Source organism: Hoplias malabaricus, unplaced genomic scaffold (genome assembly GCF_029633855.1).
Source record: "Hoplias malabaricus isolate fHopMal1 unplaced genomic scaffold, fHopMal1.hap1 scaffold_55, whole genome shotgun sequence".
NCBI classification, from domain to species: Eukaryota; Metazoa; Chordata; class Actinopteri; order Characiformes; family Erythrinidae; genus Hoplias; species Hoplias malabaricus.
The window spans coordinates 22,048-48,037 of NW_027101036.1; the positions used below are offsets into that span (position 1 = coordinate 22,048).

Genomic DNA, 25,990 nt, shown 5'->3' on the forward strand with positions numbered 1-25,990 from the left:
TTTTTTCCTTCACCTTTTTACAAACATTTCTTTTAAAGTAATTCTTGTCTTTGATTTTCATTTTCTTTCACTGTTCTTTCCTGATATTTCTACCTTATTTTTTTCTTTCTTGCTTTATTTATTTATTTCTTTATTTTTTTATCCATTTTGTATCTTTCTCTCTTTGTACAGTGTAGCTTCATATCTCTTATACTCTCATATATCCGCTCTCCTCTGACGCCGTTTGGACACATTTAAAGTGACCAGAGTCTGTCCTGGTTCACGCCTCTTGAACCTTGCACTCGTTTTTCTGTTCTTCTACTTCTTCCGAACATCACATTACTTTCAGAAGCACAATTCGGAAGCTTTTTCTCGTGCTGTAAACACAACTGTGAAGAACCTGGTCGTTTGGTGTTTAATCCTTACGTTGACCTCTTGAAGAGGGGCAGGTGCAGCTCGAGGAACAGCACAGACCGATGTGCACTTCTACTCCTGAGCACTAGGAGGCAGTGTACGGAGACGGCAGATAGAAACGGTGCTGATTTGAATGATGGTGTTTTAGGAGCAAAACGGACTCTGAGGTTAAACTGAGGATGAAGTCGTTTATTCGCATTGCTCCTAAAACACAGTCGTAGTTTTGGCATCAGTCCTTTTCTAGTCCTGAATCCTGACGTTTACCTCGAGGAGGACAATCTGGCCGAACACCTCGGCTCCGGGGGAAGGACAGGAGACTAGGAGCAGACCTGAGCCGGGGTCTTTTTCTTTGTTTACATGTAGTGTCCACTAGGGGGAGGGAGAGAGTGTAGTGGAGGTTTCCTCTGTGGAAGGAGGTGGTTCTGAGGCCTTGGTCTGACTGAACGGGCTTGTTTACATGTGTATGAAGGTGTTTCAGCTGGAAGCTGGGGAGTCTTGTTTTAGGTGCTGACTACGGGACTCGCTCCCATCGCCACTGACCTCTGGAGTAGTGTGTGACACGCGCCCAAATAAGGACATTAGGCCTTAGCTGCTGTTGGTTATGAGAACAGTTACATCATGCTTCACTCGTCCATTTCATCAGTGACACTGACATAGGGGTGTGTTAGAGTGTGTGGGTGTGTTGTACTGGAAACTGGATCAGACACGGCAGTGCTGCTGGGGTGCTTCCATCGTGCACTCTGTTAGACACACGTCCCATGTCGGCTCAGAGGTTTTTAAAAACTCCAGCAGCACTGCTGTGTCTGATCCACTCATACAGGGTGAAAGGGGGCCTAGAAAGTATGCAGAGCATTAGAACTACCAGTGTATGGGGGGTGGAGCTGATCAAATGGACACCGAGTGGTTAGTTTTTAGTGTCATTGCTGAACAAACTCATAACTCCGAGGAGAAAACACCATTTACTAAAGAAAACACCATTTTTCTCTTTGAGAAATCGGCCCAGGCCTAGATGACCTTATATGGGCGTGACACCGACTACACAATGACATCAGAGGTCTGCGGCGTTGCATTTCTGTGCCATGTTTTTACATGTGACATCACTGAGGAAGAGAGGAGAACTAAACAATGCACTTTATTTATTTATTACCTCTCCATTCATTATTTCCATTACCCCTCCAGGCACTCGCCCTGTGACAGTTACCCAGTTTTAATCCTGACTATGGTTTGACTTCACTATGTCAGATCGGGTTATTTACTGAAAATGCTTTACACTGGATCCGTGTGTTAATCCGAGGTCGAGGTGAGAGAGAGTCGCTGCTAATCCGTGTGATTATAGTGTGATTATAATGTGGATTACTGCCGAAGTCCAGAGATTTTCCGCTTGTTGCACAGATGGTTTCCTGAGAGGGAAGGACGCATTCAAATGCCGTCATCAATATTTCTGTTTGTGACTGAGGTGAAGATATTAAAAGCGAATTAAAGCCTGGGCTTTTTCCTGAAGGAGCTCAGAACGAACGCAACTCTTCACTTTTCACACTTCTTCATTTATTTATTTATTTATTTTTAATATTAATTAAAAGATAACTGTCGTTTATTAATAGACCGTTAACGTAAAATGGCAAAAGAGCAGGAGAATGTTTGAATCGTGACTTACACAAACACACTTTTGCACTTGTTACATTAGGTGTACAAATAAGTTTAATGATCTCAAACCGAATTCAAATTCAGATCTTTTCCCCGTGGTCTGAACACGGCAGCGGCTTGTTGTTCACATTGTATAGGAACTGAAAGACAAACGAACCGATAGAAAAGCTCCAGTCACACACTGCGTTAACGTTAGTTCAGATATTGGCCCGAGTCTCTGAGTCTGACTCGACTTTGGGTTGTTCAAAGGTGATCCCAGTCATTTATATCTCACCAGGCCTTCTGTGAGGAACTAGCCATGCCTCATGAAGTCCTGGTGCCCTCCAGTCCGGACCGAGACGGCTGTAATGGTTCGGCTATTGATTCTGAAGCAGTTCGAGCTCCTCTCTTTAAACTGTGACTGACCCCCACCCTACCCCTCCCCCCCGCCACCGACCCTTGGGTTAAACAAATGTGAAGCTACGTCTGGGGGTCAAATGACCGGACGTCAAGCACTCGGAGGTTTTTTTTTTTCTTGTGTATGTTGTATAATATTCAGCGTTTGATCCTATTAAAGAGAGACAACAGCCAAAGCATGTAACATGTTGCTTTAAGCCTTAAACGGCTGCTCACAAGACTTGACTGTACGATGTAAACATTTCCACAGTGGCCTGTTATTGGTAAACGAAGAAAAAAAAAAAAAAAAAAAATCAAAGGTATGATTTGTAGCCTGTATTTCCTCTGTACAGAAGTCATGACCTAATATAAATATATAGATTATATATTTAACAGAAACGTGAGTTCTACGTGGTAACGTGAATGCTTGGGGCGTATAAATTGCTGAGTGTGTGTGCGCATTGTTGTATTATTATTATTTTTCTCTTCCTTTGGTTCATTTGTAATTTTTTTAACAATTAATTTTGGTTTGCATTAAAAACATGTATAAAATGAAGCATTAAACTCTTTGCGAACAGAACCACAGCCGCAGACTCTGTCTTTATTTAAAGATTCTCAGAGAGACAAGGGTTTTCTCATGTTTTAAAACGGCTTTTATTCAAAAACTCCAGCTCTATAAGAAATATGTGGAAAAATACATCATCGACTCGTTAAAAAAACAAAATGGCTTCGTTAGATAACGGCTTCATCCAGTACGTTTTTAAATAAAACGCTGTACTGCACGCAATCTCTGTCCCAAATGATGCACTTGGCGTCCACAACGTGGTGCTCAACAGCGCCCCCTATCAGCGCTTACTGTGGCCTTCAGTGAGGACTGGGGGGATGTTTGTCTGAGCAGAGGCTAATTCCCCCACAAAAAATATAAATAAAAATATTACTAGAGACACAATCAGGACAGATTTGTTTACAGTGTGGACATGAATATGAATGTGTTTATTAATGCCTCCACTTCCTTTTGAGGCCATGATAATAATGTAATATTAAAATATTATAACATTTAAGTGCTGAGACCCCGTTCAGGATAAAAAAAGAAAAGAAAGAAAACTAACTAAGGCTTAACACGGAGCTCTCTTTAATCACAGTGACGTAACAAAGAAAAATAAAAAAGATAAAACACATTCAGTGTAAGTTCACACCTTCACCACCAGGGGGCACTGCCGTTTAGCGGAATATGATTTTTTTTTTTTTAAATGCGTATGAGTCCAGTTCAGAGACAGTGTGTGTGTGTGTGTGTTAATTCAGTGTTAAAGATACAAAAAAAAAGCCCCGATTACTAATGTTTCACAGGACGATCAACAACGAGCCGAAGAGCTCCAGAAATCTGAAAACATCTGGATGGAGTTTACACATTCCTCAGATGAATACGGCTGGGTTAAAGGTGCATTTTCTGTGCAAATCTACAGCAATCTGTCCTCTCATTCCCATCTCTACACTCACTACAGAGAGGGAGGAGGGACAAGTGGAGGTTCAGGTTTATTTCTTGCATTTCAGCATTTTTAAGGCGTGTGTTTGTGTAATAAACCAACGCTGCTGCGGATACTGACCAATCCAGGGCCTTTTAGCCTTCAAGTCCAATCTCTCACTCACACACACACACCTCTGAGTGAAATGCCTCCCTCATTGGCAGGAATTAAAGATCATTCCCAAAGGAGATTCCCGGGGTCACGACCTCTGGTCGATTCTACAAAGCATGAATAAATTTGGCTTCAATCAACGTCCAAATCCACAGCGCTCTGAACCCTTAGCTCTCACTGCACTGGTCGATTCAGGCTTAGATCACAGTATTTTTTACGCTGTGGAATATGAAGTCTTTAGACTTTAACCCCCATCTCTCCTCATTGTCTCAGCTCCTGGTGAATTCTGGGAACTGAGATTGTACTGAAAAGTACTTCAGTGTTAAAATATACAGTTATTTACTGTAGTTCTCCACTTCTTGACTAAGGCAGGGGATGAGTATAATGATGTTATATAGTGGACTAATCACAGTGCTCTATTACTATAGCACTGCATCTCACTGGTGGTGCTACAGAGTACAGCAGCGTACCACTGGAATACAGCACCATCTCATTTTTAATATTCATTAAGTTCATACTGCAATTGTGCAATATCAAGGAAAAAAAATCATGTTTCAAACGGTCAGAGACTATAAACAGAACGTCTGTGTGTGTGTGAATCAATGCCAAGCTCATTCATCACTCCTTTAGTCCACTCAGCATCAGTCTTATAGCATCTCATTCTACCTCAGAGTCTCAGTCTCAGAGTAATAGAGTCTCATTCTACCTCCGAATCTCAGTGTCTCATACAGTCTCATTCTACCTCCGGGTCTCAGTGCCTCATACAGTCTCACAGTAATACAGTCTCATTCTACCTGAGTCTCAGTGTCTCATACAGTCTCACTCTACCTCAGAGTCTCAGTGTCTCATACAGTCTCACTCTACCTCAGAGTCTCAGTCTCACAGTTTTACACAGTCTCATACGGCTCTCCCTAGAGCCTCAAGTCAGTCCCAGAGTCTCACACAGTCTTGAAGAGACTTGTAGAGTCCCACAGAGTCTCGTAGAACCTCAAACTCCAGACGTCTGAGAGCCACAGCTTTGGTCGATATAAAAATCACGTCAAAGGAATGTGTTGTAATGAGAAGGGAATGTCTTCGTGTGATCGTGTGTCAACACAGAGGTTATTAACAGTGCGTTTGTAAAGTGCTTCATCCACCTAAAAGCCACAGCCTTGAACAGTCGAAACTGACCGAAAACTGACCCTCATCGCTGTCAGGGCCCAAGGCTCCAGCTAATAATCAGAACGTGAGAGGGAAGTGTGTGTGTGTGTGTGTGTGTGTGGGGGGGGTGACTAAAGAGTTAATACAAAACGAATTTTACTTTTACTTGTTATTAACAAAACATCAATCTCTGTCACATGCTGCTTCCTTGATTTAGATTCGTAAGAGCCTTATTCTGACCAGGGTCACAGTGGGGCTCGAGTCTATCTGGAATCACTGGGTGTAGGGCAGGAACACACCCGGTCCATCGCAGGGCGAGATGTGTGTGTTATACTGGGGTTAAACCTACGTTCTGCACTTCATTCTTCAGCAGTTGAAGAACTTCAGATGAAATTAGAGAAGAATAAAGAAAAGAAACAAGCTATAAATAATCAGAAAAACGAGAATCCAGCTTCACCCAATAGTTAAAATATCTGTTACGGATTGTTTTGCGTAAATCAGCAGTACGTCAGAGCATTACACGAAGTATTAAAATATACATCTTCAAATCTTTTCTGGAAATTCACCACTGCAGTCTGCAGCATTTTTTTTTTTAAAAAAGGACAGCTTTCACAAGGTAGAAATCACTGCTTTCTGAAAATCTTAGTACCCTCTCGACCAGCATAGGACCGGCCTGCAGTTCTGCGCAGGACGTCACTGTTGAGTGCTTTGCGGCTAGTTTTCTGATGTTAGCAACGGTGTCTTACACTTTTCCAGCTAATGGAAGACCGATCTTATGAGTCTCCCACAAACTTGTTGTTTCCTTCCCGCTGGGTGGGAATCTCCAAGGATAAGAACCGGAAACAAGCAAAGCAGGAGATCCAGCAGTTAGCCTGATTTTTCTGGATGCTAACCGACCATGCTAGCTCTGGTCATTAGCATGCTACGCAGCTATGAGTCTGGCCAGACTGCTGTGTATTTGCGCTTGCACCGGGCCGTATTCCACCAACTCCCCGTCTACTGTGATGGTTCCTTTGGGCGAATAAGGCACTATCCGCAGCGCCCGGGCTTTAACGTACACGACGTACGGACAGTTTATGCTCAAGTGGGTTCCTTTCTCCATGGCCAGGAAGAGGTGCAAGAGAGCGGCGCGAGAGATCCCTGCTTTAACGTAGATCAGGTGGATGATGCCGTCGTCTAGTCTGGATGCCGGGGCTGCGATCAAATCCTCCGCGAGGTGGGACTGGTACATGGCCAACACCAGCACAAAGTCTTCTTCACTTACCACCGTCCAGTGGGCCGGAACCGGCTGGTCCAAGGGCACGAGGAGGGAGTCTGGAGGGCCCAACACAGACACTGGAGACTGGTTAGTTCGCTTGGGTTTGAGTGCATTGTTGGAGTTGCAGCAGTTGTGCAGAGAATGATTCGTACACGGAGAATCGTCCGAACATTCCGAGGAGGTGCTGATCTGCTGGGAAACATCGTTAAGAGATTCCACCGACTCTTCCGGACTCGAAAATGACCCGGAGTCCTCGGCTGGTAGGTAGGAAAGCTGGCCCTGGTAGACCCTCAGGGACGCCAGGCGAACCAGCGTCCCCACAGTGAACCTGGCCGCCCCCACGTGCCGATACTTCTCGCTCTCGATGTCCACATCCGCCACGAAGCCCCAGGCGAGGGACAGGAAGGAGAAGAGCCGCTGATTGGACGCAGTATGGACGGAGGTCAGGTCCAAGTGTGACACCAGGCCTTTACAAAGCATGAACCCGCAGCTGACGAGCAGATCCTCGCCGGACATCGGCTGCAACCTGAGAACACAGAATAGAGGCTTAAACAGAGCGTCAGATACAAGCCACCGCACTGTGGTTCTCAAAGTGGTCCCTTGGATTGTCATGATTTTTGCTAAAAAAAAAAAAAAAAAAAAAGACAATATAAAACACTGAGCAAAAATGATAACTCTGAGACCTCCTTTATTTTCTGATAAGCCTGGGCTCAAATAAACAAACATTACTCACTGCTGCCCTCTAGAGGTGTCATTAACAAATATTAAATAAACATTACTCACTCAACGACACCTCTAGAGGGCAGCAGTGAGCTGTGTTCATTTATTTGTTGTTTGCTAGTAACACTAACAAATATTAAGTAAACATTTCTCACTCAGTGCTATTAGCAAACAACAAATAAATGAACACAGCTCACTGCTGCCCTCTAGAGGTGTCATTATCAAACACTAAATAAACATTACTTACTCAAAAGATATTATTAACAAATGATAAATAAACAGAAAAATACTACTCACTGCTGCCCTCTTAAGGTGTTATTACCGAACATTAAATAAACCAACATTACTCACTGCTGCCCTCTAAGGTTGATGCATGAACACCATTTCTATCTACTCTGATACGCTCTGATATAAATGTCTCACCACCAGACGGTTCTGCAAGATGTAATTCAGCGCCACCTTCTGGTTAAATGACACAGCAGATTGCAGGCAGTTTTAAGCTATTAGTCAAATTAAGGCTTATACAGACTTTGGACATTTTTATCCAAATATATGTCTGTTATAAATGACATTAAAAATGATTATATTGTACGTCAGGGTAATCATCCAGGTCCCATCTGCAGCACAAGGCCAACCCACAGTCAATAAACAGCCTGAGAACAAAGAGACCGAGTAAAGAGCAGGTGGGACACGAACCCCCCACCCGCCAGATCTGTCAATCAGGCAAACAATCTGCTGCAGGAACAATTAGACGAGTCTCTGTGGGGATCCACACACACTGTCACCACAATCTTATCAGTGGATTCATCCGCTCTCCAACAACTGGCAGTTTCATTATTTAATGTTCGGATCCATGTATCGTTCATAATTAATATATCGCACCATTTAGCACCGGCACCAGGACCTTGGAGCAGTTTCAGTGATAAAACACTCTCTGTTCAGACCAGTGACTATCAAACAGAGCTAGGCTCTTAGTCTGTTTGGGGATTTAGTGTAAACATGGAGTCATATTGATGCACTTTCTACTAGAACCACTGTGAGATTTTAGGAGCTGCTTTATATTTGAAATTTAAAATGTGACTGGCTCATTAATGCTTTATACTTCTGACCCGTCAGGCTTTCAGGAGCTGAACTGAAGGCCTAACCATAGGGAGAGCTGGACAAAAAATCAATATCAGTGTATAATCACAATATAAAATGTTTCAATAACAATGACTAATGATGAATTTTACACACATTTTCAATATACATTACTTACAGCATCTGTCACGGATGGGTGTTCATTACAGGGCACTGCCCTGAATTATTCATTCATTCATTGTGTGTAAGGGCTTATCCAGTTCAGTGCGCAATCACAGAACCATTGGGCGCAAGTCAGGAACTCACCCTGGAGGGGGCGTCAGTCATTCACAGGACGACACACACTCACACCTACAGACTCTTGAGGCGCCAATCCACCTACCAACGTGTGTTTTTGGACTGTGGGAGGAAACCGGAGCACCCGGAGGAAACGCACGCAGACACAGAGAGAACACACCACACTCCTCACAGACAGTCACCCGGAGGAAACCCACGCAGACACAGAGAGAACACACCACACTCCTCACAGACAGTCACCCGGAGGAAACCCACGCAGACACAGGGAGAACACACCACACTCCTCACAGACAGTCACCTGGAGGAAACCCACGCAGACACAGGGAGAACACACCACACTCCTCACAGACAGTCACCCGGAGGAAACCCACGCAGACACAGGGAGAACACACCACACTCCTCACAGACAGTCACCCGGAGGAAACCCACACTGACACAGGGAGAACACACCACACTCCTCACAGACAGTCACCCGGAGGAAACCCACGCAGACACAGAGAGAACACACCACACTCCTCACAGACAGTCACCCGGAGGAAACCCACGCAGACACAGGGAGAACACACCACACTCCTCACAGACAGTCACCCGGAGGAAACCCACGCAGACACAGGGAGAACACACCACACTCCTCACAGACAGTCACCCGGAGGAAACCCACGCAGACACAGGGAGAACACACCACACTCCTCACAGACAGTCACCCGGAGGAAACCCACACTGACACAGGGAGAACACACCACACTCCTCACAGACAGTCACCCGGAGGAAACCCACGCAGACACAGGGAGAACACACCACACTCCTCACAGACAGTCACCCGGAGGAAACCCACGCAGACACAGGGAGAACACACCACACTCCTCACAGACAGTCACCCGGAGGAAACCCACGCAGACACAGGGAGAACACACCACACTCCTCACAGACAGTCACCCGGTCCCTGGAGCTGTGTGACTTTGTTTGACGGTGATGTCATGTTTCTTGTTTGTTCTGGGCACAATTTATGGCTTTTTTGTTGTTTATATCAATATCGAAACTACATCGTATTGAAAGAAATTTAGAAATAGATTGTGATAAATTTCGACCACATCGTCCAGCCCTATTCCACAATAAATAAAATCTAGACTATATCATATTCTGTGAGTGATTAAAGCCTGGTTCAAAGAGCAAACTTGAAGTTAAAGTTAGAGAAATATTCTCCTACTGTTCTAATAGTCTGGGAGGAGTTGGTGTGTTCTCCCTGTGTCCGCGTGGGTTTCCTCCGGGTGCTCCGGTTTCCTCCCACAGTCCAAAAACACACGTTGCAGGTGGATTGGCGACTCGAAAGTGTCCGTAGGTGTGAGTGTGTGAGTGAATGTGTGAGTGTGTGTTGCCCTGTGAAGGACTGGCGCCCCCTCCAGGGTGTATTCCTGCCTTGAGCCCGATGATTCCAGGTAGGCTCTGGACCCCCCGCGACCCTAAATTGGATAAGCGGTTACAGATAATGGATGGATGGATGTTCTAATAGTGAGCACTTTCCCACCTTTTTACATAGAAGACATCTTCCCGTTTCTATGAATGGAAAAATGTGGGAATGCTGGAATATCTGGTAGGTGCCATAAAGGCTAACTGTGAATTTGGACCAGGTTTGCATTATTGATAGCAGAGTGTGTATTAATGTCTCTAAAAGCCCTAAATGTGTTTGGACTGAAAGCAGTGTGAGGCTGAATGAGCCTTTGCTGTGTTTTCCAGACCGTAGCATGGATCCCACCCCTGCAGACTCCACTGGGACCTGGGGGGAGGAGAGGGAGATGATGCAGTCCCCTCTGGGTCTTTTTCTTCCAGGAAACACTGACTGAGAAGCTCATAAAACTGTATCCAGTAATCGTAATGACACCGAGTGATAGTGACCTGATCTTATTCATATGTGTGCTAGAAACATCTGGGGAACACATGTTCTTGATGAGAAGAAGAAAGCAATACAAAGTATAATACACTCTATAACACCCACCCTATAATGCTTATGTTACTTGAGGCCATTCTCAAAGATCGCAATACATTACAAGAATCATAGGGTTGAGTTTTTCCACTGAGCTACCATCTCCTTCTAAAACTCTACCATCTCTGTATGCCCCACTGATAGAGCAAGAGTCTTACCCGCAGTAGTGGTGTATGGAGGCTGCTACAGCGTTTCCCGAGCCCCCGGGTAAGACCCCCAGCGGAGTTTTAATGGCCTTCTCCCAGTCTTCCCTCTCCATGAGGCCGTTCACTACCTAAGGACATGCAGAGGACACTCTGTGATGCTGTAGGAGGTTCATATGATAAAAGCAGACATTCTGACAGATTGTAATACACTACAGGAAGCCTAGGGGGCGATATAAGTTCAGTTTCATTATGCAATTGCTCTCGAATGCTCTGTACATGATTCACAAAGCCATTCTGACAAAATTCAATTCACTACAGGAAGCCTAGGGGGCGGTATATAGAAATAATCATTCATTCCACAGATGAAAGTGTAAAAGATGAGAAAGAAAGCAAATAAAATTGGTTCAAGGACTAAATAATAACGTATTCTGTAACGGGGGCAGCCGTGGCCAGGGAACTGGGCGTGTAACCGGAAGGTTGCCAGTTCGATCCCCAGAGCCGGCAGTTCTTGACTGAAGTGCTCCCTGTGGCTAGGGCTGCCCACCGCTCCCAGCACGTGTGCTCACTGCCCCCTAGTGTTCGCTAGTGTGTGTGGAAATGTGTTTCACTGCACGGATTGGGTGAAAACCTGGAAAACAAATACTCGTGTCCAAGCACAGTAATAAAGTGATTCTAGTTGTAATTCAATTCTAATTAAAAGTATCTTCTATAGTTTGCGCTTTCTGGTACAGTTTACTGCTTTGGTCTTGGTCCTTGCAGCCACAGCCCCCATATAGTTGTATTTTATTTATTTATGCCGCTTCCCCAGTAAACAAGGAACGTCCCTGGACGTTCAAAATAGGTCTAAAAGTAGTCTGTCCGTCAAGAACATATTTTAAACGTCAGTGGACGTCCAAAATCTGTCGTATTAAGTTAGCTAAGTGGTGACCAATCGATAACGTCAGTGGACGTCCAAAATCTATCGTATTAAGTTAGCTAAGTGGTGACCAATCGATAACGTCAGTGGACGTCCAAAATCTATCGTATTAAGTTAGTTAAGTGGTGACCAATCGATAACGTCAGTGGACGTCCAAAATCTATCGTATTAAGTTAGCTAAGTGGTGACCAATCGATAACGTCAGTGGACGTCCAAAATCTATCGTATTAAGTTAGCTAAGTGGTGACCAATCGATAACGTCAGTGGACGTCCAAAATCTATCGTATTAAGTTAGCTAAGTGGTGACCAATCGATAACGTCAGTGGACGTCCAAAATCTATCGTATTAAGTTAGCTAAGTGGTGACCAATCGATAACGTCAGTGGACGTCCAAAATCTATCGTATTAAGTTAGTTAAGTGGTGACCAATCGATAACGTCAGTGGACGTCCAAAATCTATCGTATTAAGTTAGTTAAGTGGTGACCAATCGATAACGTCAGTGGACGTCCAAAATCTATCGTATTAAGTTAGTTAAGTGGTGACCAATCGATAACGTCAGTGGACGTCCAAAATCTAGCGTAATAAGTTAGTTAAGTGGTGACCAATCGATAACGTCTGTGGACGTCCAAAATCTATCGTAATAAGTTAGTTAAGTGGTGACCAATCGATAACGTCTGTGGACGTCCAAAATCTATCGTAATAAGTTAGTTAAGTGGTGACCAATCGATAACGTCAGTGGACGTCCAAAATCTATCGTAATAAGTTAGTTAAGTGGTGACCAATCGATAACGTCTGTGGACGTCCAAAATCTATCGTAATAAGTTAGTTAAGTGGTGACCAATCGATAACGTCAGTGGACGTCCAAAATCTATCGTAATAAGTTAGTTAAGTGGTGACCAATCGATGACGTCAGTGGACGTCCAAAACGCGTTTTATACAAGTAATTTATTTCGGGACCAATTCATAACGTCAATTGACGTCCAAAATACGTCTAATAGTCGTCTGTGTTTGGACGTCTTTTCAACTTTCATTTTCAACCTTAAGAGAACGTTGATTAGACGGCTGTCATTACGTTATTTCAACGTTGAATCAACGGCTAATTGTTTACTGGGACATAAGCAGTCTTTTATTCATACACTTAAGTGTCGCCTTTATTTATAGCCGGCACATACTTGAAGACTGTACAAACTCGTACAAAAACATGAATCCACGGCTATGGAGAGTGCACTTATGATTTAATTTCTTAATTGTGTTGTATTTTTGCAAAATTTCCTTGTCTTCAAAGGAGCAGAAATCACCTCTGGCTGCAGCTGTGGTAAAAACTGGACTTTCTTTTGCAGGCGATGGGCATGTATTTATCAGCCAGGTGGCGCTAACTGTCAAATGGATTGGTTAAATATTTCAGAGCTCATAAAAAAACACCACTGTTAACTCCCACAGCGTGATTAACTGAGTGGTTCTGCCCTCTGAAAACCTCTCTCCCACCGGACAGGAGGTTCAGCTCGACCTGTCAGTTTCTGGACATTCCAGAGCCGGCTGCCAGTGGCATGCGGCTGTGTGCTGAGGTTTTGTTGAGGCTATACCTGGCAGCGTTTTCACAGGAATAAGCTAAACTACCACCAGGAATACCCAGCTGACCTCGAACAGCAGCCCGTCTCCAGACATGATGGCCACAGCGTCCCACTGAGACAGGTCGGCCTCTCGCACCAGCTCCCGAGCGTGGTTCTGCCGCTCTGGAAACACACACAGGAAACAAGACGTCAGCACGGGGACAAACCTCACACCACGGGCCAATAATATTTTTTAAAAACACTACTATTTAGATGAATAACAATATAAATGCATTATAAACACATGGAGCCTCCGCTGATCACACACAGTGCCCCCAGTGGCTTACACTGGAGAAGGCAAACCACCCAGATCTGCCACATCAGCAGACATACGCCTGTGATATTCTGATTCACCTTAAGCTTTGTGAATGTGTAACAACATTAAGCCATAGATGCTTTATATCGTCTCTTATGCTCCACTTTTAACACGGGATATCATTTTATATTTTTCTGTTATTATTAAATAAATCAATTCTTTGATAATGACGGACTGTTACAGACCACTCCCCTCCCCCCAATACGCACTACACACCTACCCTTCACGGCCCATGGGCTGAGAAACCCAATATCAGTTCACAGTCCCCAGTGCAGAGTTACTGTAGAGCCTTGAGGCAGAACCAAACTGACCAGCAGAGGGTGCTGTCTGATGTCAGATGTATGCTATAGTGTCGTATAGTGTTTCCTGTAAACTGAGGAAATCATTCAGCAATCCACTAGCGCACCTGACTCCTCCTTCACACCACAGACAAGCATCAGACCCCGCCTGTAGACTTCTGAGTACAGTGTGTGTGTGCTTTAGGTGATTTATTCAACAGCGGAGAAACTGTAGTCTTCTGTGTAGTTTCCTCTTGAGAAAAGTGTACGGCACTGCGACAGATATGAGCCATTAACCCATGCAAATGTGACGCATCAAGTTAGAGAGCTCACTCTTGGGCAGGAGGAATGGGAGATGAGGCCTGTACTGTGAACACAACCTGTGATGACTGTATTTAGAGGACTGCTGTATTATTTGGGGTTGTCTGGTATTTTTGTCCAGGGACAAGCAGTACTTCCTTACAGAGCCACAGAGACGTGACTTTCATGGACGTCCAACACACACACGGACAGTTTCACACACTCAGTATGTCACTCGCACACACATACATGGACAGTTTGTCCACAGAGGGTGTGTAAGTGTGTGTGTGAGTTTCACACACACACATACATATACACACATACACACACACACCCTCTGTGGACAGTTTCACACACTCAGTATGTCTCTCACACACACACACACATATATATACACACACCCCCTCTGTGGACAGTTTCACACACTCAGTATGTCTCTCACACACACACACACATATATATATATACACACACACCCTCTGTGGACAGTTTCACACACTCAATATATCTCACAAACACACACATACACCCTCTGTGGACAGTTTCACACACTCAGTATGTCTCACACACACACACACCCTCTGTGGACAGTTTCACACACTCAGTATGTCTCACACACACATACATATACACACACCCCTGAAGTACCTACACTGACGACAAAAAACAAAAAAAAAAAACCTCACACTCTCTTACTCACATAAGCACAATCTTGTATAGGTGAGTTCTGGGGACTTGACATAGACTTCCATTAATTTGGTGGAATATACCAACCTTAAAACACGACTTCACCTTAAAATGTGTAAACAGGTACTGGTCTCTGCAATGTGATCTCTCACACACACAGACACAGACACAGACACAGACACAGACACAGACACACACACCTCAGTTCATTAAAAAGTAAAAGGCTTCTGAATACCTGCACATATAGAGTTACCAGCGAGTCCTGCAGGAATGCAGAAGTCCTGGAGAAGAACAATATGTCAGTGTTTAAGAGTAAAAGATGGGGGGGGGGGACTGCAAGACGCGACTAAATCAACAGTTTTCCGCCTGCTTTTAAAAGTCAACATACTTCTGTGAAGTTTTATGAAACGGGGCATGGGCTGTTAACACACCGACGATTCTGAAACGGCCGAGCGAGCCTTGCACTGAACACGCTTCCTCTGTCTCTCTCCGTCTGGGGATAATCTTAACAATACAGCGTGTGTATCAGCGACTCAGGGTCCGGTTCCTGACACACCACGACTGACACGTCGCTCCCAGAGCATCGCGGGCCAGGCCTTGTTCTGTTTGAGGCTCGTTATGTCTGAGAGAGTACACTCTGACTGGGTTTTACTCAGGTCCCTGAGGAGGAATCGTGCTCTCGAGCCTCCCCGAGACCCAGGGAATCGATAGTGTTGATGCATCTTTATCTATCTTCATCAGTCCGCTCACATCCCATTTATACAGCAGCCGACAGGAAGAAGAACACAACTCTGAAAACAGAGTTCTCTCTGAGAAGTCACCCGTCCGGAGATCAGGTTCACAGCAGTGTCAGGTTCAGGCCGATAGCATCACCTGGACCCAGTGCCGAGCGCCTCCTCTTTGAATTTAGAGCAGGAAGAGCGTATGAGTTCATCTACTTCAGTAGCTGCAAGTTTCCATTCGGTCCAGTTGCTTCCAATCAGACAACCCTCCCCCTCAAAAACAGCCTTGCTATCGACTGCCGAGGAAATACGATCTGTGATGCTTTCAGGAAACTTCACAGATCCGCCGAGAAACACAGTCAGCGCTGAGAAGTGTCTGGTCTGCAGCAGGATTTCTCTAAGAGCCTCTGAGAGGGAGCGTTTCACACAGGAGACGTGATGAGCACTGGACATGGCGTCAGCACTCTTCAGACGACAAGAGATGGTTTGATAATGGAGGATGAGGTGGTGACAAAAGATGAAAGAATAAAAGAATAATTAGAAGCATTACACCTTCTGTAACTTCTTTATCAGATTAACTATGTGTCCGTGTTGAGCTGCTAGCGAGCAATAAAATTAAAGAGGACAGAGCCCCCTGCTGGGAATTCACTTCCTTCCAAAAGTGACCAAACTGGACAAAAAAAATTAATAGAATAAGTGTAGCTTTCTCTTTGAATTAAACTGAACATCCGGTGTTACTTTGGCAATGAGTGTTGATGAATTTGAGGGCGGAGCTTCTGGATGAAGACTGAAATGAGGGGTGTATCAACAGTAGTTCTTCTAAAGTGTCTAAAGTTATTATTATTACTATTGTTTCCTGTTGTAAAGCCTGTCCCAATAGTTACGTCACTGATTTAATTGCACGTTTGTTTACATAAAAATATCCCAGTGTTTTACCCATTCGCTCGGTCCTTTTCTCTGGTTTTCTATTTTATTTATTTATTATTTATCTAGTATTTTTAAACATGTTTATAGTCCTCTACCAATATCTGAATAATCCTAATAACTAATTATCTGATAAAAGTTTTTGCTCCTTAAAAGGGGTGCAATTGCTTTCTTATGCCATTACATTATTTTCACATCAGTAACATTAAACTACTGTGAAATTACAGTAATATTTTTAATCACTATTATTTCTGGGACAATATATTTCATTCATTCATTATCCTCACAGACAGTCACCCGGAGGAAACACACGCAGCCACAGGGAGAACACACCACACTCCTCACAGACAGTCACTCGGAGGAAACCCACGCAGACACAGGGAGAACACACCACACTCCTCACAGACAGTCACCCGAAGGAAACCCACACAGACACAGGGAGAACACACCACACTCCTCACAGACTGTTACCCGGAGGAAACCCACGCAGACACAGAGAGAACACACCACACTCCTCACAGACAGTCACCCGGAGGAAACCCACGCAGACACAGGGAGAACACACCACACTCCTCACAGACAGTCACCCGGAGGAAACCCACGCAGCCACAGAGAGAACACACCACACTCCTCACAGACAGTCACCTGGAGGAAACCCACGCAGACACAGAGAGAACACACCACACTCCTCACAGACAGTCACCCGGAGGAAACCCACGCAGACACAGAGAGGACACACCACACTCCTCACAGACAGTCACCTGGAGGAAACCCACGCAGACACAGAGAGAACACACCACACTCCTCACAGACAGTCACCTGGAGGAAACCCACGCAGACACAGAGAGAACACACCACACTCCTCACAGACAGTCACCCGGAGGAAACCCACGCAGACACAGGGAGAACACACCACACTCCTCAGAGACAGTCACCCGGAGGAAACCCACGCAGACACAGGGAGAACACACCACACTCCTCACAGACAGTCACCCGGAGGAAACCCACGCAGACACAGGGAGAACACACCACACTCCTCACAGACTGTTACCCGGAGGAAACCCACGCAGACACAGGGAGAACACACCACACTCCTCACAGACAGTCACCCGGAGGAAACCCACGCAGACACAGGGAGAACACACCACACTCCTCACAGACAGTCACCCGGAGGAAACCCACGCAGACACAGGGAGAACACACCACACTCCTCACAGACAGTCACCCGGAGCGGGACTTGAACCCACAACCTCCAGGTCCCTAGGGACAAAATACTGATAAGAAAAAAATGGGGCTATTGTGACAGCTGACTGTTGGGACCTGACCTGACTGTTGTTGGTGCGATCATTGTTAATAAGAATGAAGTCACAATTGGGATTTAGACAGAACACAGCACACTTTCTGAAATAAGAGCTCCCCAGTGTGTAATTTCAGTCAGGAACTGAATCCCTGGACACTGAGGAAGTCCTGCTTGTCCAGAGGAGGGTGAAATAAACACCTTCACTGGTCAAGAATGTCACAGTGTTTCATCAGAGTTTGTGTTGGCTCAGACAGAACCACAGAGCTGAGAGCTGAGACCGAGCTGAGAAATATCACCAGGACAGACGTCATTCTCTCTTTCCCTCCACTTCTCCTCTCAGTGCTGCTGCAGGCCTCATTCCTTCATTGTCTGTATCTGCTTATCTCAGTCCATCACAAGGAACCACACACTCATATAAACTCTCACACCTACGGACATTTTAGAGACGCCAGTCCACCTACCAGCACGTGTTTCTGGACTGTGGGAGAGCACCCGAGGAAACCCCCGCCGAGACACAGACAGAAAACAACACAGCCCCTGACCTGTGATGATGAGTGTGTACCGGACGGCCGCCTCCTGGAGCATCCTCTGGACGTGAGTTCTGAAGAGTGTGTGAGCCTGGCCTTTCCCACTGTGAGGATTCAGCAACAACAGAATACGACAAGGCCTCTTCACCTCTGCACATACCCCTCCTGTGAGAGAGAGAGAAAGAGAGAGAGAAAGAGAGAGAGAGAGAGAGAGAGAAAGAGAGAGAGAAAGAGAGAGAAACAGAGACAGAAAGATAGAAAGAGAGAAACAGAGAGATAGAAAAAGAGAGAGAGAGAGAGACAAAAAGATAGAAACAGAGACAGAGACAAAGATAGAAACAGAGACAGAGACAGAGAGAGAGACAGAGACAGACAGACAGAGAGAGAGAGAGAGAAAGATAGAAACAGACAGAGAGAGAGAAAAAGAGAGAGAGACAAAAAGAGAGAGAGAAAAAGAGATAGAAACAGAGACAGAGACAGAGAGAGAGACAGACACAGAGAGAGAGAGACAGAGAGAGAGAAAAAGAGAGAGAGAGACAGAGAGAGAGAAAAAGAGAGAGAGAGAGAGAGATAGAAACAGAGACAGAGAGAGAGACAGAGACAGACAGACAGAGAGAGAGAGAAGCTCTTATGAGAACTTAGAGGCTTATAAGTGAGATTAAAAAAGTGCTGACATTTCAAGATAATTTCACTGGAGCTCAACACGCTTGCAGGAGAACACTAACTGCCCATTCCTTTAACTAACACTGTAATGACTGATGTAGTGGGGGGCAATACTGCTCACCCAAAGATGATGTGGGCTACTGTACTCTCCCGTACCCCTGCATCCCTGAGCTCTGAACCCATGGTCTTTTAAAGTTACAGCTTTGAAACCGGCCCCACTCCGGAGCCCAGGTCTAAACCGTACTCAAAATTCGATACGTATAATTTTAAATGCACTTTTGTATAAAACGAAGAACACCACCCGTCAATCAAGGTCTTGTTTCCCTGGTAGGGAGTGTATCGGATCTCAGCGTGAGAAATCCAGCACCACAGGTTACACCACAACATTCAGCATTCCTTCCGGATAAAGTGGGCGGAGCCGGAGAGCTTCACACTCCCGGGATGATCTCCTTCTCACCCTTGAGACGTTAATTGGCAGCTTGGGTCGCCCCGAGCTACGGAGAGTTCAGCCAAACTATGCGAGGAACATGAGGATGAAGAATGGCGCAACAGCGTGTCATTACCTCCAGTCTGCTGTAGTGAGCTCAGGAGGAGAAAGAGGAGAACGCAGTGTGCAGTGTTTCGCTGCAGTGGACACTGAGGTTTAATGACCGCTGCGGAAGTCATTACGTGGCACTGCTTTAGTGTGTGAGCCAGCAGCTCTGGTTAGAAAGTAAACTACTGCTGTTGGCTTTTTTATAAAGGGCCCATATCACTGAAAACTGAATGACCCTCTCTGTTCTTTGTAGTATTAGAGCACTGTTACAGCCTCTGAGTTTACTAAGCCGAATGACTGAACTTGTGGCTCATATCCACTGCACGGTCCCTACTCTTTTACTTTTCCACTCGGCAAATCTGATACCTGGAAGCGGGTTCTTGTTTAGTGGCTGTCCTCTCGTGGTTCAGAGCGAGTCGAGTAGGGACTAAACCGTGGCGTGTAAACCTTGCAGAGCGCTGATCGTCCAGAGAGAGTCGTCACTCTACGCCACGCAACGCAGACGACCAGCACCAACTCTCCATCTGTAAAATCTCCAGCTGCAGCAGAGATCACGTTTGTTTTTATCCGACTCACAACGGCAGCTCGTAAAATGACGCAGTGGTCTTTTGAAGAGGTTCAAACTGGAAAATGGTTGCATATAAAGCTAAGAATGTTATTGTGACATCACAAGCATTCCTCAGATGATTAAATAAAACACAAAACGTAAAAATAGAGACCGCTGGAGATCTCTTAATCCCCAAAGCCTTCCTTCATAGTCCCTGCCGTTCCGTCTACCTCCCTCCGACCGAGATGATGAGCTGATGGACAACAAGGAGTGAACTGCATATTTATATTAATGTTTGTAACTCTCCGAATCATTTTTCTTTGTTATGTAAGTTATCTTTCTGGTGATCTTGAATTTTTGGTCATGCTTCAACATGTGCTCCAGTGAACCACAGGAATTTTCTCACACAAAGCCTGGAACATCCTCGGGAATTTCTGTAGAATATACATAGCACATCCTTATATATAAATACTCTCTGAAAATAATAGATAATCACAGCTAACGCCGTTAATATTTGGTGGAAAAATGACACTCAGGTAAGAGACACTCTCACAGGTGTGTTACATAATCCTGAGTGAGAGTTCACCATACGTCAACACACACTAACGCAGTCATCAGCTCAAAGTTTGGGCATATCACCCAGTCCCTGTCTCTCAGATTCAAACCAAGTCAATTAAAGTAATAGTCAGTGTTTGTTTTCTGTCCCTCATCATCAGCAAAACTCTTTCAGCTCCTGAAATCCAGCGGACAAATAACACTGCAGCAGAAACCCACCAGTTTCTCTAGAATGATGCACAGGGATCATTGTTTTCTCTTTCCCACAATGCCCGGTTTCTTTTGTGCCGCTGGTGAAGAGCGGCGGATGCTGTTCTAGAAAACCGAGCGGAGGTGATACTCGCTGCTGTTTGGAACAGCTTCACAAACACAGAGTCGCTGTGAGCGTTCTCTGCAGAGCCGTGGAGGTGATTAAAAGTGTACAGGAGGATGTACTCAGTTAATATCCGAATACAACACTGTCTTATGGGGCTTGAGCATCCATGAATCCGTCCTGGAACTAATTAACACTTATACCAAGGGGCAAACGAACACGGTCCTTCTTCTAACAGTGAAAACAGATTTAACGTTCATTGTTTTTGTGTGTTTTTTGGTTTAAATTACACCAAATGCTTTATATTTCCTACCTTTGCTGATAAACGTCAAAGCGTACAGTAAAAGTGAGTGTACAGACTGGACAATAACACTTCGGGTTATATCAAGAAATGCTTTAAAATCACCAGCATTTGATTAGCTACTAGTGTGACTAATGTTAGTGTTAGCGTTAGCATTGGGAGATAAACTCATCAGCTGTGCAGCGAGAGTAAAACCTGTTTTCTGAGTTTATTTAGCACTGGGTGTTTTACTGTGTTTAGCAAGGTCAGTCTCACAAACACCAGAGTAAAGCCCTACAGGGTGTAATCAATGTAAAACAGGGGCCACCAAACGTGTATCCATGCAAATATAAATACAACGCTACGTCCAAACAACAGATCACGCAGTGTCCTCTGACAAATTAAAAGATACTACAGCTGATTACTGCTCACAGTTTATGTAACCAACACCATAAAACAACACAATCCAGTGTTCAACTGTAGAGAATCAAGTTCAGTGTTTTCACTGGTTTTAAATCAGTTTATGAAACATTAATGTGGCTTTCAGTTTTGAGTTTTAAGGTCCCTCCACTTTCACAGATAGGAGACTGTCTTGTTTGAGATCTGTTCAAAGTCTCAGATGTCAGAGTTATGACCTGTATTAGCTAATTAGCTCTGGGTTTGCATGAGATGTTTATTTTTTTAATAGAAGGAAATAGGCTCTTTTAAACACTAACAGCAGATATTTAAACCCAGATTAATCCTAAACCTAGGCTTCAACGTTTGTTTTTAATCTTCAAACTATATTTAATCCCTGACTGGGAAATATAAGCCTGTTTTAGCGATTAGCATTTTATGCTAAGAGCGAGGCTGTACTGGATCAACAGGTTTCTCTTCATTCAGCGCTGCTGTGTAACCAAATCTGTAACTAAACTTAGGCAGTATCAGAAAAACCCTCAGCACAAAATATGTCACTAAGATGTGTCACTCAACGCTGGCATTTTTCAAAATAAAAGCGTGCCTATTCCTAGTAATAGCGACTGATGCTATTTTGGACAATTGCAGCCAGTGATTAACTGTGTAAGCTGAGGTAGCGACTAAGAAACCCTTCCTTTTTGCAGTTACACCCACATTCACACCCTCAGTTGAAACAGTTAGTCAGAGGAATGAGGCAAGAACAGTCCGTGAAAATGATTCACTGCCAAAAGCAAAGGGTTTCAGAGGCAATTCCAGCTGTAGAAGTCATAGTAGTGTTATATTCTTAAGCTCATATTAACATTAATACACAAACTCTCATTTATTACAACAACAGAGGAGAATAAAACTACAGTGCCAAATCTAATATTTTTATATAAGCTTAAATGATCAATTAGCAAATATGCTAACGGTAGTTTGTCAATCTAACTTGAAGAGGAAATCCAACATTTCAGAATTTCAAATATAAATGGTAAGAAGTAAACCAAGTTTGTAAAACTGTGTTGTATGACGCTGAGAATCATAATCCAGTTATAGCACATAGCGTGTGAATGATTTGTAAGAGTTTGACCAATCTGAAGCAACCATATACCAGTGGGTTGTGACATTACAACCACAAATTACCACACTGTATTGTATGGATACCCGTTTCCGTCACATAGTAACTTAAAAAAAAAAAAAAAAAAAAAAAGACACCAGTATGTTGTCCATTAATATGTAATTTGCTATATCAATATTTTGAGATAGTATCTCATTACTTTGAGATACTAAGTCATATACTGAGACAGACTTATAATTCACTTATTATTTCCAAATAATGAGATAATAATTCAGTATATTGACTTACTATCTCATTATTTTGAGTCCGAACATTGAGATAGTATGCTGACTTAGTATCTCATTATTTTGAGATAATATCTTAATATTTTTAGAATCTAAGTCAGCATACTATCTCAATGTTCGGACTCAAAATAACAAGATACTAAGTCAGCATACCATCTCAATGTTCTGACTCAAAATAACGAGATACTAAGTCAGCATACCGTCTCAATGTTCAGACTCAAAATAATGAGATACTAAGTCAGTATAATATCTCAATGTTCAGACTCAAAATAACGAGATACTAAGTCAGCATACTATCTCAATGTTTGGACTCAAAATAATGAGACTGAAATATTGAGATAGCAGCTTACACATTAATGATAAAAAGGTGCCTTTTTATTATTGTTTTTTAATGTATATAAACTGTCTTCCATAGCACTGCCCTAGTTCTTGGTGAATATTATTTTACATTATGAACCCTTGAACTGTTTCTGTTATCAGTCCCAGACCAGCAATAAACCCCTGATGTCTGTGTGTTTTACAGTGACCCGGGCATTGAACGACACATGGTCTGTGGAAAGATACATATCATTGTTCAGTTACCTAGAAACTGAGATTCAGTCCAAACTACCAACCCTCCTGTCCTGCTAACTCAGTATATCAATATTTCATTAACAGACATCCATACTTCCATACCTGTCAATCTGATGCAGTAAAATCCCCATTAGCAGCTAAAGACGATCAATACCAAGAGAAATCCTTGCCTGGTCAGATTTTCCATACAGCACTTTACTGCTGCTCCTTATCGTTAAAGGGAAACTAGTATTAATTCTCAAAATTCCTGCATAAACATATGTGAGAACATATTCTTCCCCTTTTCCACAGCATCTGTGACTTGATTTGGTCCAAACCCCACGAGCCCCACAGCAGTGTTCTCCCCCTGTGTAAACAGCCCCTGTTCAGCACCTGTTCCTTTAAATGATAATGAGCCTCTCGCTGTTCACCCCGACCCCGAGCGCACAGCAGTGAGGAGCGAGGAGCAGAAGCTGTATTTCAGCCGTCAATTCTCTTTCTCCGTCGTCATTAAGTCTGTTTTGCAGCGTTTAACCTCGTCTTTGCATTTTCACATAAAAGGCGGGCCCATCGCTGTGATTGGACAGACTTTGATGGGAGGGGGCGGGGCAATTCTAAAGTCTCTGCACTTGACGGCAGAATCTGAAAGCTCATTGAAGACTCATTTTATGTCTAACTAAATTTGGTATAGAAGCTCTGGTACATCCAGGCCACTAGGTGCCAGAATAATATCCATTTCACAACATGATAAAAAAATAAATAACCATTGGAGAAATGGCTGATTGTTCCTTTAAGGACTGCACTTTGGTAAATTCCAGCCTTCACTGTGGAGTGTAGGGATCACTGCTTTTAGCTGGAACTGTGTATTAAAGCACCACACTGCAAACACGATTCAGATTCCTCACAACAGCAGGCATGTAATAATACACCGAGGAAACTGTGAGATTCCCAGAGTCCAGCTCTTCACACGGACAACATTCCCACTACAAACTGATCTTCATCTTCAAGAGGAGACAATCTGCTCTGAACCAAACTGCTCATCAGTCCTACTCATGCCCCAGATTCCTTTACACATAAAAACACACCAACACCTCAACTACACAGCAACCAGCCATAACATTAAAACCACCTCCTCATTTCCCCTGACCATACAGCAGCACTATATAGTTCTACAAATTCAGACCTGCATCTTTATTGGCTCTTTCACCCTGTTCCCCAATGGTTCGGGACCCCCACAGGACCCTCACAGAGCAGGTATGTGACATGGATGAGTGATGTGGATCAGACACTGCAGCTGCTGGAGTTTTTAAACCCTGTGTCCACTCTCTGTCCACTCTGTGAGACACTCCTCCCTCGTTGGTCCACCTTGTAGATGTAGAGTCAGAGGCAGTAGCTCATTGAAGCTGTGTCTGTTGAAAACTGGGGCTCAGCTACTCTCTCCATTTCGGTTTGATCTCAGCTCTGAGGTTTCTCAACTGAGCAGTTTCACAAGTGTCATTTCCTCGTAAGGACCCCTCTCTGCTCTGGTGTGGCTCCAGTCGGACCTCAGGAGGACGGAGGTGAGGAGTCACAGGGTCACGTGTCTGAAACTCACTGATAAGGCTCTGTGCTGTGAAGCAGTGGTATTAAAAGCCCTGGACTAATGGGATGATGTGAGCTGATGTTGCAGTAGGTTTATTTGAGCAGTGACCCCCATTTTATCTTAAAAACGGACACTCCGTGAAATCTGGAGTGACTCTGCTTTAAATTAAATAGTAAATGTTAAGTAACTTAAACAGCCTTAAGAACCCAGGAGCACTCAATGGGTTCAAACATCTGTTACACACTTCTAGCCACACGTAATTATAAAAGGTATAAGCCCCCTAGCATTCAGCTGTGGAGCAGGAGGCCTGCACTGAGGGTGCTCCTTTGGGAAGAGCTGCAGCTGTGTTTGTGATCCAGAGCTAATCATCCACCACCAGCACATGACATCACTGATGTTTGTGGCTGAATGCAATCAAATGCTCACAGCAATGATCTAACATCAGGTGTAAAGTCTCCCCGAGAGATTAGAGGCTGTTACAGCAGCAAGGCTGGGTGAATGTTGGACAAACTACGTGTGTTTGTTTGTGTGTGTGTGTGTGTGTGTGTGTGTGTATTAATAACAATTCTTCTTAATGACAGCCTGCCTGTGTTTGACCTGTTTGCTGTTTCTATGTAAAGGTGTCCACAGAGACGCAGCAAAACAAACACACTAACACACACACACAGGTCTGTTTTCATGCATTGTGGGGACATTACATAGACTTCATTTCAATTTCTGATTTACCCTCAACTTATCCTAAAGTAACTGTGACCCTAACCTTAGACCTAGCCCCCGACTCCAAAGCTAACCTTAGACCTAGCCCCCGACTCCAAAACTAGCCTTAGACCTAGCCCCAGACTCCAAAACTAACCTTAGACCTAGCCCCCGACTCCAAAACTAGCCTTAGACCTAGCCCCAGACTCCAAAACTAGCCTT

At 44.2% G+C, this 25,990-nt stretch overlaps 1 protein-coding gene across 2 annotated transcripts in view; it reads right to left on the reverse strand.

Annotated features, from left to right (window-relative positions):
• Positions 1–3,086: 3,086 nt before the first annotated feature.
• LOC136684309 (sphingosine kinase 1-like) overlaps positions 3,087–25,990 on the reverse strand; it is a 29,192-nt gene continuing 6,288 nt past the window's right edge. For both annotated transcript variants that reach the window (XM_066659130.1, XM_066659131.1), the window contains exons 3-6: positions 18,264–18,413; positions 13,223–13,317; positions 10,681–10,796; positions 3,087–6,970 (exon numbers count right to left, since the gene is read on the reverse strand). In XM_066659130.1, coding sequence (XP_066515227.1) covers positions 6,109–6,970; positions 10,681–10,796; positions 13,223–13,317; positions 18,264–18,413 — 1,223 coding nt within the window. In that variant the 3' untranslated portion in view covers positions 3,087–6,108. The remainder of the gene's footprint in view (positions 6,971–10,680; positions 10,797–13,222; positions 13,318–18,263; positions 18,414–25,990) is intronic.